This window comes from Anomaloglossus baeobatrachus, chromosome 3 (assembly GCF_048569485.1).
Source record: "Anomaloglossus baeobatrachus isolate aAnoBae1 chromosome 3, aAnoBae1.hap1, whole genome shotgun sequence".
In the NCBI taxonomy this organism is placed as follows: Eukaryota; Metazoa; Chordata; class Amphibia; order Anura; family Aromobatidae; genus Anomaloglossus; species Anomaloglossus baeobatrachus.
The window spans coordinates 309,611,628-309,625,498 of record NC_134355.1 but is presented as its reverse complement, the minus strand read 5'-3'; the positions used below and the strand labels follow the sequence as shown (position 1 = coordinate 309,625,498).

Below are 13,871 nucleotides of genomic sequence, written 5' to 3'. Positions count from 1 at the left end.
GGTAATAAGTTTACCCCCAATTTCCAATGTAACAGGTAACAAGATTTAATATAACTTTTATAATATTATAAAGCACATTAAAGACAAGATTAAAACTTGAATTGGTATAAGAAACCTATATTACAAAGGATTATATCTCAACAAGTATGGGGGACATTAGCCAAAATTCAGAAACTATTGCCAAGAAAAATATAGGCAATCAATTCACAATAATCCCCAGCTAGTATATGTAGTAAAGCACTATAGCCACAAGAGGGAGATTCATCATAAAGGTCCGCTTTACACGCTACAACATCGCTCAAGCGATCTCATTGTGGTCACGGAATTTGTGACGCACATCTGGCCGCTTTAGCGATGTCGTTGCGTGTGACACCTACGAGTGATTTTGCATCGTTGCAAAAACGTGCAAAATCGCTAATCGGTGACATGCCCCCCTATTCTCAATTATCATTGCTGCTGCGTGCACGATGTAGTTCGTCGTTCCTGCGGCAGCACACATCGCTATGTGTGACACCGCAGGAACGAGGACCCTCACCTTACCTGCGGCCGCCCGCAATGCGGAAGGAAGGAGGTGGGCGGGATGTTACGTCCCGCTCATCTCCGCCCCTCCGCTTCTATTGGGCCTGCATACAAAGCGCATTAGTTTGCTCACCTACTATGTGGCAAAACAATATATATGTGCGACGATCCGTCCCAGGCACCCAAAAGGGGACTAAGGGGCATACACATAGATTATTACCTGCACATAAGTTTAACACTAGAACTACTGAGGTAGTCATTTTGACTACTTTGCACCAAGTATTTCTATATAGGTGTCACGAGTCCAGTAGTTCTAGTGTTAAAGGTCATCCAAGTCCAGAACACTCCCTACGCGCGTTTTGGCAACACCTTCGTCCAGGGGCCAATTCTGCAAAGGGGTCAGGACAACTGTACAGTTTTGAAGGGAGAATGGATGGGGTCAGGTATCGGAAGATTTTGGCCAACAACCTCCTTCCCTCAGTAAGAGCATTGAAAATAGGTCGTGGATGGGTCTTCCAGCATCTTAATAGCCTGAAATACGCAGCAAGGACAACTAAGGAGCAGCTCCGTGAGAAGCATTTCAAGGTCCTGGAGTAACCTAGCCAGTCTTCAGACCTGAGCACAATAGAAAATCTTTTGTGGGAGCTGAAACTCAATGTTGCCCAGTGACATACCCTGCAACCTGAAAGATCCTGAAGACTATCTGTATCAAGGAGTTGGTCACTACTGATAATGTCTGACCTCTGCAATTGCAAATAAAGTTTTCTGCATCAAATATTAAGTCCTGTTTTCTATTGCATCAAATACCAAATACTTATTACAATAAAATGCAAATTAATTATTTAAAAAAAAAAAATCATACAATGTGATTTCCTGTTTTTTTTTTTTCTTTTGTTTGTTTTTATTGTGTCTGTCACAGTTGAAGTGCACCTACAATAAAAATTACAGACCTCTACAGTCATGGCCAAAAGTTTTGAGAATGCTACAAATATTAATTTTTACAAAGTCTACTGCTTAAGTTTTTCTAATGGCAATTTGCATATACTCCAGAATGTCATAAAGAGTGACCAGCTTAACAGCAATTACTTGCAAAGTCAATATTGGCTAAGAAAATGAACGTTAACCCCCAAAACACATTTCAACATCATTGCATTCCTGCCTTAAAAGGAGCAGCTAACATTGTTTTAGTGATTGTTCCATTAACACAGGTGTGGGTGTTGAAGAGGACAGGGCTGGTGATCAATCAGTCATGATTAAGTAAGAATGACACCACTGGACACTTTAAAAAGGAGGCTGGTGTTTGGTATCATTGTTTCTCTTCAGTTAACCATGGTTATCTCTAAAGAAACATGTGCAGCCATCATTGCTCTGCACAAAAATGGCCTAACAGGGAAGAGTATCGCAGCTAAGAAGACTGCACCTCAGTCAACAATCTATCGCATCATAAAGAACTTCAAGGAGAGAGCTTCCATTGTTGCCAAAAAGGCTCCAGGGCGCCCAAGAAGGACCAGCAAACGCCAGGACCGTATCTTAAAACTGTTTCAGCTGCGGGATCTGACTACCAGCAGTGCCGAGCTAGCTCAGCAATGGCAGCAGGCTGGCGTGAGTGCTTCTGCACGCACTGTTAGGCGGAGACTGCTTGAGCAAGGCCTGGTTTCAAGGAGGGCAGCAAAGAAGCCACTTGTCTCCAGAAAAAACATCAGGGACCGACTGATATTCTGCAAAAGGTACAGGGAGTGGACTGCTGAGGACTGGGGTAAAGTCATTTTCTCAGATGAATCCCCTTTTCGATTGTTTGGGACATCTGGAAAACAGCTTATTAGGAGAAGAAGAGGTGAGCGCTACCACCAGTCTTGTCTCATGCCAACTGTTAAGCATTCTAAAACGATTCATGTGTGGGGTTGCTTCTCAGCCAAGGGAATGGGCTCACTCACAGTCTTGTCTAAAAACACAGCCATGAATAAAGAATGGTACCAAGATGTCCTCCAAGAGCAACTTCTCCCAACTGTCTAAGAGCAGTTTGGTGTCCAACAATGCCTTTTCCAGCATGATGGAGCACCTTGCCATAAAGCAAAGGTGATCACTAAATGGCTCATGGAACAAAAAACAGAGATTTTGGGTCCATGGCCTGGAAACTCCCCAGATCTTAATCCCATTGAGAACTTGTGGGCAATCATCAAGAGACGGGTGGACAAACAAAAACCAACAATTTCTGGCAAAATGCAAGCATTGCTTATGCAAGAATGGACAGCTATCAGTCAGGATTTGGTCCAGAAGTTGATTGAGAGCATGCCAGGGAGAATTGCAGAGGTCCTGAAGAAGAAGGGTCAACGCTGCAAATATTGACTTGCTGCATGAACTCATTCTAACTGTCAATATAACCTTTTGGTACTCATAATATGATTGCAATTATATTTCTGTATGTGATGTAAACATCAGACAAACAATTAAAAACCAGAGGGCAACAGATCATGTGAAAATATAATTCTGTTGATCTGTTTTCATTCTCAAAACTTTTGGCCATGACTGTACATTCTTTGTAGGTGGGAAAACTTGCAAAATTGACAGTGTATGACATACATATTTTCTCCACTGTATATACCTTGTAATGAGTGTGGCGGTGTAGGACATTCCATGGATTTTTGCTTGCTTTATAGATGACACACATTTACAATTTCACTTGATCTAAAGAAAACCTCTCAAGTTCCCAGTGCACCAAGAACCACGTGATCAACACAAGCAATCATACTGTGCTGCCATAAAGTTCCCTTGGGGGGGGTAAGACTAGTGAAATAAATAACAAAAAAAAAACCTAAAAGTTCAAAATCACCCCCTTTTCACTCATGTGTAGAAAAAAAAAACAAAAAAAACCCCACAAAAACATATTTGGCATTGCCATGTTGAGAAATGCCTGATCTATCATAATATAAAATCAGTTACTCTGATTGGTACACGGTGTAGCGTCGCTGCAACTTTGCATTAAAATGCAATAACAGGTGATCAAAACATCACATCTACACAAAAATGGTATAATTAAAAACGTTAGCTCAACGCTCCAAAAATAAGCCCTAGATCCCGAAAAAGCAGAACGCTGTGGGTCTCGGAAAATGGCTAAAAAAGCGCTACTCTTTTTTATACCCTTTAGATAAAAGAAAAAGTATACATCTCTATTATCTGTAAACTCATAATGACCTGAGAAATCAAGGTTAGTTTTACCCTATAGTAAACATTGTAAAGGTCCCGTCACATGTAGCGACACACCAACGATCCCACCTTCGATCGACCTGGCAGGGATCGTTGGTGCGTCACTATATGGTCGCTGGTGAGCTGTCAATCAGGCAGATCTCACCAGCGACCAGCCACCAGCGACTCATGTAACGATGCTGCGCTTGGTAACCACATCGGGTTACTAAGCAAAGCGCTTTGCTTAGTTACCCGATATTTACCATAACTACGTGTGCAGGGAGCAAGCGCTGGCAGCCTGTAAGCGGCGTACGCTGGTAACCAGGGTAAATATCGGGTAACCAAGCAAAGAGCTTTACTTAGTTACCCGATATTTACCCTGGTTACCAGCGTACACTGCTTACACAGAGTCGGTGCTCGTTGGTCTCCCGCAGTCAAACACGCCGATGCATGTTGCACAGCGGGAGACCAACAAGCAAAAAAAAGGTCCTGATCGTTTTGTAATGATCAGCGACCTTGCAGCAGGGGCCAGCTCGCTGCTACGTGTCACACAGAGCGATATCGCTGGCGAGGTCGCTGATACGTCACAAAACCTGTGACTCAGCAGCGATATCGCTGTGTGTGACGGGGGCTTAAATTAAAACCCAAAAATCAATTGTGCAATTGCATTTTTTTTTGCAATTTCCCCGCACTTGGAATTTTTTTTGTCGTTTTCCAATACACTATATGGTAAAACCAATGTGTTCATTCAAAAGTACAACTTGTCCTGCAAAAAACAAGAACTCATATGGCAAGATTGATGGAAAAATAAAAAAAGGTATGGCTCTAGAAAGAAGGCAGGGAAGGAAGAAAAATGGGGGGAAGGGGGGGGGGGGGGGCAAAAAAAAACAAAAAAAAAAAACAAAAACAAAAACACTGAGGGGGGGTGTTTTGTAATAAAAGCAAAAGCTATTGAAACCAACCTCTCACTCTGGTCCCAGTAGAATCAGTTCTCTGTACTCCTCCTGCCAACACCATGGCTACTGCCAGCTTAACCACAAACATACCGAAGACCTGCGGGCACAGGCTGGCTAGGATCTCATTGCGACCTGTGAGAAGCAATTATATTTTCCATGAATCCATTTCTATGACAGACATGCTGTATGTGTATCAGGAAAGTTACCTTCTAATGGATTGTTCTTGAACCTTTCCCAAAATTCTTCATACTCTTTTCGGATTTCCTCATTTATGACTACACCACAAGGCTGCTCATTATTCACTGAAATGTAGTTGGCCTTCAGGACAAGCTCGATGTCACAGCGTGCATCAACATACAGTGGTTTCCATCGCTGCATTACCACCCCGTACACTGTCACGTCATCACCTGGTGAAAAAGAAATCAAGCAAACAAAGGTTTACCGAAAACGGTACAAAGAACGATCAGACTGCAAAGTTTAGAGAAGCATTTGGCCAATACACAAGCATTAGCAGCCTGACAAGAAAATAATTAAAAAAAATAAAAAAGTGAATACATAAGTTATAGTAGATTATTTTTTCTTTTTAAATGTGTTAAAGCACAGTGACTGCAAATGCACAATTAAAAAAAACAAAAAAAAAATCACCAGTGGCATTCTTCATATACATCTGGAAAATAACGATGATCCCCTGTGCCAGAAAATGATTGGCATATATATATATATATATATATATATATATATATATATATATATATATATATATATACATATACATACAGTGCCTACAAGTAGTATTCAACCCCCTGCAGATTTAGCTGGTTTGATAAGATGCAAATAAGTTAGAGCCTGCAAACTTCAAACAAGAGCAGGATTTATTAACAGATGCATAAATCTTACAAACCAACAAGTTATGTTGCTCAGTTAAATTTTAATACATTTTCAACATAAAAGTGTGGGTCAATTATTATTCAACCCCTAGGTTTAATATTTTGTGGAATAACCCTTGTTTGCAATTACAGCTAATAATCGTCTTTTATAAGACCTGATCAGGCCGGCACAGGTCTCTGGAGTTATCTTGGCCCACACCTCCATGCAGATCTTCTCCAAGTTATCTAAGTTCTTTGGGTGTCTCATGTGGACTTTAATCTTGAGCTCCTTCCACAAGTTTTCAATTGGGTTAAGGTCAGGAGACTGACTAGGCCACTGCAACACCTTGATTTTTTCCCTCTTGAACCAGGCCTTGGTTTTCTTGGCTGTGTGCTTTGGGTCGTTGTCTTGTTGGAAGATGAAATGACGACCCATCTTAAGATCCTTGATGGAGGAGCGGAGGTTCTCGGCCAAAATCTCCAGGTAGGCCGTGCTATCCATCTTCCCATGGATCCGGACCAGATGGCCAGGCCCCTTGGCTGAGAAACAGCCCCACAGCATGATGCTGCCACCACCATGCTTGACTGTAGGGATAGTATTCTTGGGGTCGTATGCAGTGCCATCAAGTCTCCAAACGTCACGTGTGTGGTTGGTACCAAAGATCTCGATCTTGGTCTCATCAGACCAGAGAACCTTGAACCAGTCTGTCTCAGAGTCCTCCAAGTGATCATGAGCAAACTGTAGACGAGCCTTGACATGACACTTTGAAAGTAAAGGTACCTTACGGGCTCGTCTGGAACGGAGACCATTGCGGTGGAGTACGTTACTTATGGTATTGACTGAAACCAATGTCCCCACTGCCATGAGATCTTCCCGGAGTTCCTTCCTTGTTGTCCTTGGGTTAGCCTTGACTCTTTGGACAAGCCTGGCCTCGGCACGGGTGGAAACTTTCAAAGGCTGTCCAGGCCGTGGAAGGCTAACAGTAGTTCCATAAGCCTTCCACTTCCGGATGATGCTCCCAACAGTGGAGACAGGTAGGCCCAACTCCTTGGAAAGGGTTTTGTACCCCTTGCCAGCCTTGTGACCCTCCACGATCTTGTCTCTGATGACCTTGGAATGTTCCTTTGTCTTTCCCATGTTGACCAAGTATGAGTGCTGTTCACAAGTTTGGGGAGGGTCTTAATTAGTCAGAAAAGGCTGGAAAAAGAGATAACTAATCCAAACATGTGAAGCTCATTGTTCTTTGTGCCTGAAATACTTCTTAATACTTTAGGGGAACCAAACAGAATTCTTGTGGTTTGAGGGGTTGAATAATAAATGACACTCTGAATAAACTTTTCACTATTTAAAAAAAAAAAAAAAGAAACATTCTTTTTTGCTGCAGTGCATTTCACACTTCCAGGCTGATCTACAGTCCAAATGTCACAATGCCAAGTTAATTCCGAATGTGCAAACCTGCTAAATCTGCAGGGGGTTGAATACTACTTGTAGGCACTGATATATATATATAAATATATAAAAGAGAATTTTGTTTACTTACCGTAAATTCTTTTTCTTATAGTTCCGACATGGGAGACCCAGACCATGGGTGTATAGCTTCTGCCTCCGGAGGACACACAAAGTACTACACTAAAAAGTGTAGCTCCTCCCTCCGAGCATATACACCCCCTGGATGACAGAATCCAACCAGTTTAGTGCAAAAGCTGAAGGAGGACATCCACCCATAAGTAGATATAGAGTAAAACCCGGAGTAACCGGAACCTCCGTCTACAACAACAGCCGGTGAAAACACACGGAACAAGAACTGCCAACAGGCAACAGGGTCAGTTTGGAAGCCGAGAGACCCTTGCGCTGACCTGCGGTCAGCACAAAGAGAGAGGTGCACCGCCTAAGAGCAGCGGTGCGAGACACATAGATCCGGAGCGCCCGCACCAAATCTAAAGTATGCAATGCTTTCTCAAAGCGATGCACAGGGGCCGGACAAAGGGAGGCCAATGAAATGTCCTGGTTAAGGTGGAAAGGAGATACCACCTTAGGGAGAAAATCCGGCGTCGGACGGAGAACCACCTTGTCTTGGTGAAAAACCAAAAAGGGTGACTCCGAAGAGAGCGCAGCCAAATCAGAGACTCTCCTGAGAGAAGATATGGCCACCAGAAAAACCACTTTCTGGGAAAGTCGAAACAAGGGAACCTCCCTAAGAGGCTCAAAGGGGGGTTTCTGTAAGGCCGTGAGGACCAGATTAAGGTCCCTGGGATCCAAGGGCCTCCGATAAGGAGGAATGATGTGAGATGCGCCCTGCATGAAGGTGCGCACCTGAGCCAGCCGGGCGATACGCCGCTGGAACAACACTGAAAGAGCCGAGACCTGTCCCTTGAGGGAATTGAGGGATAGTCCTAGCTGCAGACCGGACTGTAGAAAAGACAGGATGGTCGGCAAGGAAAAAGGCCAAGGAGCATGGCCGGACGAACGACACCAGGACAGGAAAATTCTCCAAGTCCTGTGGTAAATCCTGGCCGAGGAAGACTTCCGAGCCTGAGTCATAGTGGAGATGACCTCGGAAGGAATGCCTGAAGCCGTCAGGATCCAGGACTCGAGCCACGCCGTCAACCTGAGGGCCGCAGAATTCTGGCGGAAAAACGGACCTTGTGAGAGAAGGTCTGGGCGGTCCGGGAGACGCCACGGCACTTCCACGGACAGACGGAGCAGGTCTGGGTACCAAGCTCGTCTGGGCCAGTCTGGAGCAATGATTATGACCCGAGGGCCCTCCATTCTGATCTTGCGCAGGACTCTGGGCAAGAGAGGTAGGGGAGGAAACACATAGGCTAGACGGAACTGGGACCAATCCTGAACCAGCGCGTCCGCTGCCAAGGCCTGAGGATCGTGGGAGCGAGCCACGTAAACCGGGACCTTGTTGTTGTGCCGGGATGCCATGAGATCCACTTCCGGAGTGCCCCACTTGCGGCAGATTGACCGAAACACCGCCGGATGCAGGGCCCACTCGCCGCTGTCCACGGTTTGACGGCTGAGATAATCTGCCTCCCAGTTTTCTACGCCTGGGATGTGGACTGTGGATATGGTGAACTTGGAGTCCTCCGTCCACTGAAGGATGCGTTGTACCTCCAACATTGCCAGGCGGCTGCGAGTCCCGCCCTGGTGATTGATGTAGGCAACCGCTGTCGCGTTGTCTGACTGGACTCGAATGTTCTTGCCCGCCAACAGGTGGTGAAAGGCTTCGAGAGCTAGGAGCACAGCTCTGATTTCCAGAACATTGATCGAGAGGGCTGATTCGGACGGAGTCCAAGTGCCCTGTGCTCGGTGGTGGAGAAACACTGCTCCCCAGCCGGACAGACTGGCGTCCGTGGTGAGAATTACCCAAGACGGGATCAGAAAAGAGCGTCCCTGGGATAGAGAGAGGGGCCGAAGCCACCACTGAAGAGAGCTCTTGGTCTGTGGCGACAGAGTCACTAGCCTGTGCAAGGAAGAGGTCCGCTTGTCCCAACAGCGGAGAATGTCCAGCTGCAGAGGACGCAGATGGAACTGGGCAAAGGGAACCGCTTCCATTGACGCCACCATCTGACCCAGCACCTGCATGAGGTGCCTGATGGAATGACGGTGGGCCCGCAACAGAGAGCGCACCGCCCAATGAAGGGACTGCTGTTTGACTAAGGGCAGCTTGACAAGTGCCGGCAGAGTCTCGAATTGCATCCCTAGGTACGTGAGTTTCTGGGTCGGGGTCAGAGTGGACTTTGGCAGATTGACAAGCCACCCGAATTGGACAAGCGTGGCAAGAGTGAGCGAGACACTCCGCTGACAGTCTGCACTGGATGAAGCCTTGACTAGAAGGTCGTCCAGGTAAGGAATCACTGCCAACCCCTGGAGGTGCAGAACCGCAACCACTGCTGCCATGACCTTGGTGAATACTCGAGCTGCCGTGGCTAGCCCGAAGGGGAGAGCCACGAATTGGAAGTGTTCCTCCCCAATTGCAAAACGGAGCCAACGCTGGTGTGAAACTGCAATTGGCACATGCAAATAGGCATCTTTGATGTCGATGGATGCAAGAAAATCTCCCTGGGTCATTGAGGCAATGACTGATCGCAGAGATTCCATGCGAAAGTGCCGCACCTGAACATGCTTGTTGAGAAGCTTGAGATCCAGGATGGGCCGGAAGGAACCGTCCTTTTTGGGGACTAGGAAGAGGTTTGAGTAGAAACCTCTGAACCGTTCCCGAGCGGGAACCGGTACAATCACTCCGTTGGCCTGCAAGGATGCCACGGCCTGTGAGAAGGCGGCGGCCTTGGAGCAGGGGGGAGTGGACAGAAAAAATCTGTTTGGCGGGCTGGAAGAAAATTCTATCCTGTAGCCGTGGGAGATGATATCCCGCACCCACTGGTCGGAGACGTGTTGAAACCACACGTCGCCAAAGTGGGATAGCCTGCCACCGACTAAGGACGTTGCTGGCGCGGCCGGATAGTCAAGAGGAGGCTGCCTTGGTGGCAGCGGCTCCTCCGTTCTTCTGAGGACGAGGCTTCGTGCGCCAGTTGGGTTTTCGATCCTTAGCTGAGTTAGTGGACGAGGCTGAGGGCTTAGAGGACCGAAAGGACCGAAATCTCGACTGGTTCCTGCCTGGACAGGTTTCCTGGTTTTAGTTTGTGGCAAGGAAGTACTCTTCCCGCCAGTAGCTTCCTTAATGATTTCATCCAGTTGTTCACCGAACAGCCGGGTCCCAGAAAAAGGGAGCCCAGCTAGAAACTTCTTGGAAGCAGCGTCTGCTTTCCACTCACGAAGCCACAAGATCCTGCGGATCGCGAGGGAATTAGCGGAGGCTACCGCTGTGCGGTGAGACGCCTCCAAAATGGCAGACATAGCATAGGATGAAAAAGCCGAAGCTTGGGAAGTTAAGGCAACCATTTCGGGCATAGAGTCCCTAGTGAGGGAGTGCATCTCCGCCAGAGAAGCAGAGATGGCCTGAAGAGCCCACACTGCTGCAAAGGACGGGGAGAAAGAGGCCCTGCCGCTTCATATACAGATTTGGCCAGAAGGTCAACCTGGCGGTCAGTGGAGTCCTTAAGAGAGGTGCCATCCGCCACAGACACAACTGTCCGGGCTGAGATTCTAGACACCGGAGGATCTACCTTTGGTGACTGAGCCCACTCCTTGACCACCTCAGGTGGAAAAGGAAAACGGTCATCAGAGGTACGCTTAGGAAAGCGTTTGTCAGGGCAGGCCCTGGGTTTGGTCACAGTGGCCTGAAAACTGGAGTGGTTAAAAAACGTACTCCTTGCTCTCTTAGGTGAGGTAAACTGGTGTTTTTCTACCAAAGAAGCTTGTTCGTCTGACACTGGTGGATTAAGGTCCAGTACGGAGTTAATGGACGAAATCAAGTCACTAACATCCGCATCACCTTCAGATAGATCAATGGGGTACATAGACGTAGCGTCTGAGCCCACAGTAAAGGCATCCTCCTCGCCTTGCGATTCAGCACGTGAATCAGAGCCGTGGGACGAGGAAGGAGAAGAGTCCCTGCGTCTCCTTTTAGGAGGAAGGGGTCTTCAGATGAAACATACTCTGTGAGCTCTGCAGAGCGAGTCGGAGCAGCAGAGGCACCCTGAGAAGGGGGCTGATGCATGGTTAGCAGAGTCCGTGACAGCTGTCCCATGGAGTCGGCAAAGGACTGGGAGATAGCTTTAGAAAATGATGCTACCCAAGCCGGGGGTTCAGCCACCGGGGCTGGAGCAGCCGGAGGGACCACTGGGGAGACTCCAGGCTGAGGCACCACCACGTTAGAGCAGGCATCACAGTGTGGATATGTGCTTGGTTCGGGCAGTATGAGCTTACATGCAGTGCATATAGCGTAAAGCTTTGCAGCCTTGCTCCTAGTGACAGACATGCTGCTGAGGTGGAGGCTCTGTTAGTAAAGAATTCACTCAGAAAGACCCCCAGAGAGTGTATAAAAGTCCACAACCAGAGGTTGTGGCTTACCAGGCCGTTTTTGTGTGCCCTCCGGATTCCCAGCTTGGACCCCCAGACAGCTTGCAGAGCTGCAGCAGCCAGCGCCGATCAGTGTGAAAACGCTGAGAAAATGGCGCTGGAGTGAGGAGGGGGGGCGGGGGTTAATCCAAGAGCGGGAACCGGAGGGCTAAGGAGAACTACAGGGGAGGGAAACATCTCCCCAGAGAGGAGTGTCCTCCCCTCTGCTGAACGGCCGGTGGGCGGCGCCGCACTGTCCCCCTGCATGACTGACATGCAGGGGAAGAGAAACGAAAGTAGGCCGCGGCCGAAGCCGGGGTCTAAATTTATCCATGCGGCCGACGAGCAGGCACCCTCGGCGCGGTTCTCAGGAAAAAACCAGAGAACCGGCCGGAAATCACAGCAAAGGAACCCCTGGTGCCGCCATGCTCAAATAACACACTCTCCCCACACAAGGAACCCCTGAATAACGTCTCATATACTTAGCTTTTTGAGATGCAGGGCCATGTCCCTGAGGGATGAGCGATCCGTCCAGCAGGGGCCTGAAAGGGCTGCGGATGGAGACCGGTCTCCTGCAGAGCAGTGAGAACCGTGAAGGCTCCCACTTCAAGCCAGAGCCCGAGGGGATGGTGAAGGAGCGCGGCATGGAAGGCTCCTAACTTGAGATCAACCTTAACAGCACCGCCGACACAGTGGGGTGAGAAGGGACATGCCGGGAGTCCAGGATGGACCCGCTTTTCTTCCAATTCTTTAATTAAAAATCAAAAGAGGATGCATGTGTGTGTGTGACCTCCTGAACACAAAGCATTGAACTGGTTGGATTCTGTCATCCAGGGGGTGTATATGCTCGGAGGGAGGAGCTACACTTTTTAGTGTAGTACTTTGTGTGTCCTCCGGAGGCAGAAGCTATACACCCATGGTCTGGGTCTCCCATAAGGAACGATGAAGAAATATAATATAATATATATATATATATATATATACACATATATACACATACATACATATACATACGTATGCACACACATACATACACACAGTACAGACCAAACATTTGGACACACCTTCTCATCTCCAGAACAACTGTTAAGAGGAGACTTTGTGCAGCAGGCCTTCATGATAAAATAGCTGCTAGGAAACTACTGTTAAGGACAGGCAACAAGCAGAAAAGACTTGTTTGGGCTAAAGAACACAAGGAATGGACATTAGACCAGTGGAAATCTGTGCTTTGGTCTGATGAGTCCAAATTTGAGATCTTTGGATCCAACCACCATGTCTTTGTAGAAAAGGTGAACGGATGGACTCTACATGCCTGGTTACCACCGTGAAGCATAGAGGAGAAGGTGTGATGGTGCTTTGCTGGTGACACGGTTGGGGATTTATTCAAAATTGAAGGCATACTGAACCAGCATGCCTACCACAGCATCTTGCAGCGGCATGCTATTCCATCCGGTTTGCGTTTAGTTGGACCATCATTTCGTTTTCAACAGGACAATGACCCCAAACACCTCCAGGCTGTGTAAGGGCTATTTGACTAAGAAGGAGAGTGATGGGATGCTACGCCAGATGACCTGGTCTCCACAGTCACCAGACCTGAACCCAATCGAGATGGTTTGGGGTGAGCTGGACCGCAGAGTGAAGGCAAAAGGGCCAACAAGTGCTAATCATCTCTGGGAACTCCTTCAAGACTGTTGGAAGACCATTTCCGGTGACTACCTCTTAAAGCTCATCAAGAGAATGCCAAGAGTGTGCAAAGTAATAGTCAAAGCAAAAGGTGGCTACTTTGAAGAACCTAGAATATAAGACATATTTTCAGTTGTTTCACACTGTAAGTATTTCATTCCACATGTTTTAATTCATAGTTTTGATGCCTTCAATGTGAATCTACAATTTTCATAGTCCTGAAAATCTAGAAAACTCTTTGAATGAGAAGGTATGTTCAAACTTTTGGTCTGTACTGTACTAATATAATATAATATAATATAATATTATATATATATATATATACACACACACACACACACACACACACACACACACACACACACACACACACATACATGTATACATGCACACACAAATTTTTATTTTTTTTTGGGGTGGGAGGGGGGATTTATTTATTTGCAAAGGAATTGTACAGTAGAGTTAACTGCAGACCTAAATAACTGTAAGGGTGGGTGCATGGGATCCGGACATGCTGCACCCTAGATGCAGCGCATCTTCTCCCGCGGAGACACAAGTGCTCTCCGCAGGAGACGGCAGCGTCCCGTGCCCACGATCAGGGTTCAGGCCGCTGTAGACTAAGTCTCGTCATGGCAAGCATAAATTGACATGCTGCAGCTCGTAAAGCCACGCTGCGGAGAAAAGAAGCACAGTAGG

The 13,871-nt window shown here is 47.2% G+C and overlaps 1 protein-coding gene across 2 annotated transcripts in view; it reads right to left on the bottom strand.

Moving 5' to 3' along the window:
• The window catches only part of MCM9 (minichromosome maintenance 9 homologous recombination repair factor), a 123,396-nt gene that overhangs the window by 105,117 nt on the left and 4,408 nt on the right, over positions 1–13,871 (bottom strand). For both annotated transcript variants that reach the window (XM_075338296.1, XM_075338295.1), the window contains exons 5-6: positions 4,865–5,065; positions 4,665–4,790 (exon numbers count right to left, since the gene is read on the bottom strand). In XM_075338296.1, coding sequence (XP_075194411.1) covers positions 4,665–4,790; positions 4,865–5,065 — 327 coding nt within the window. The remainder of the gene's footprint in view (positions 1–4,664; positions 4,791–4,864; positions 5,066–13,871) is intronic.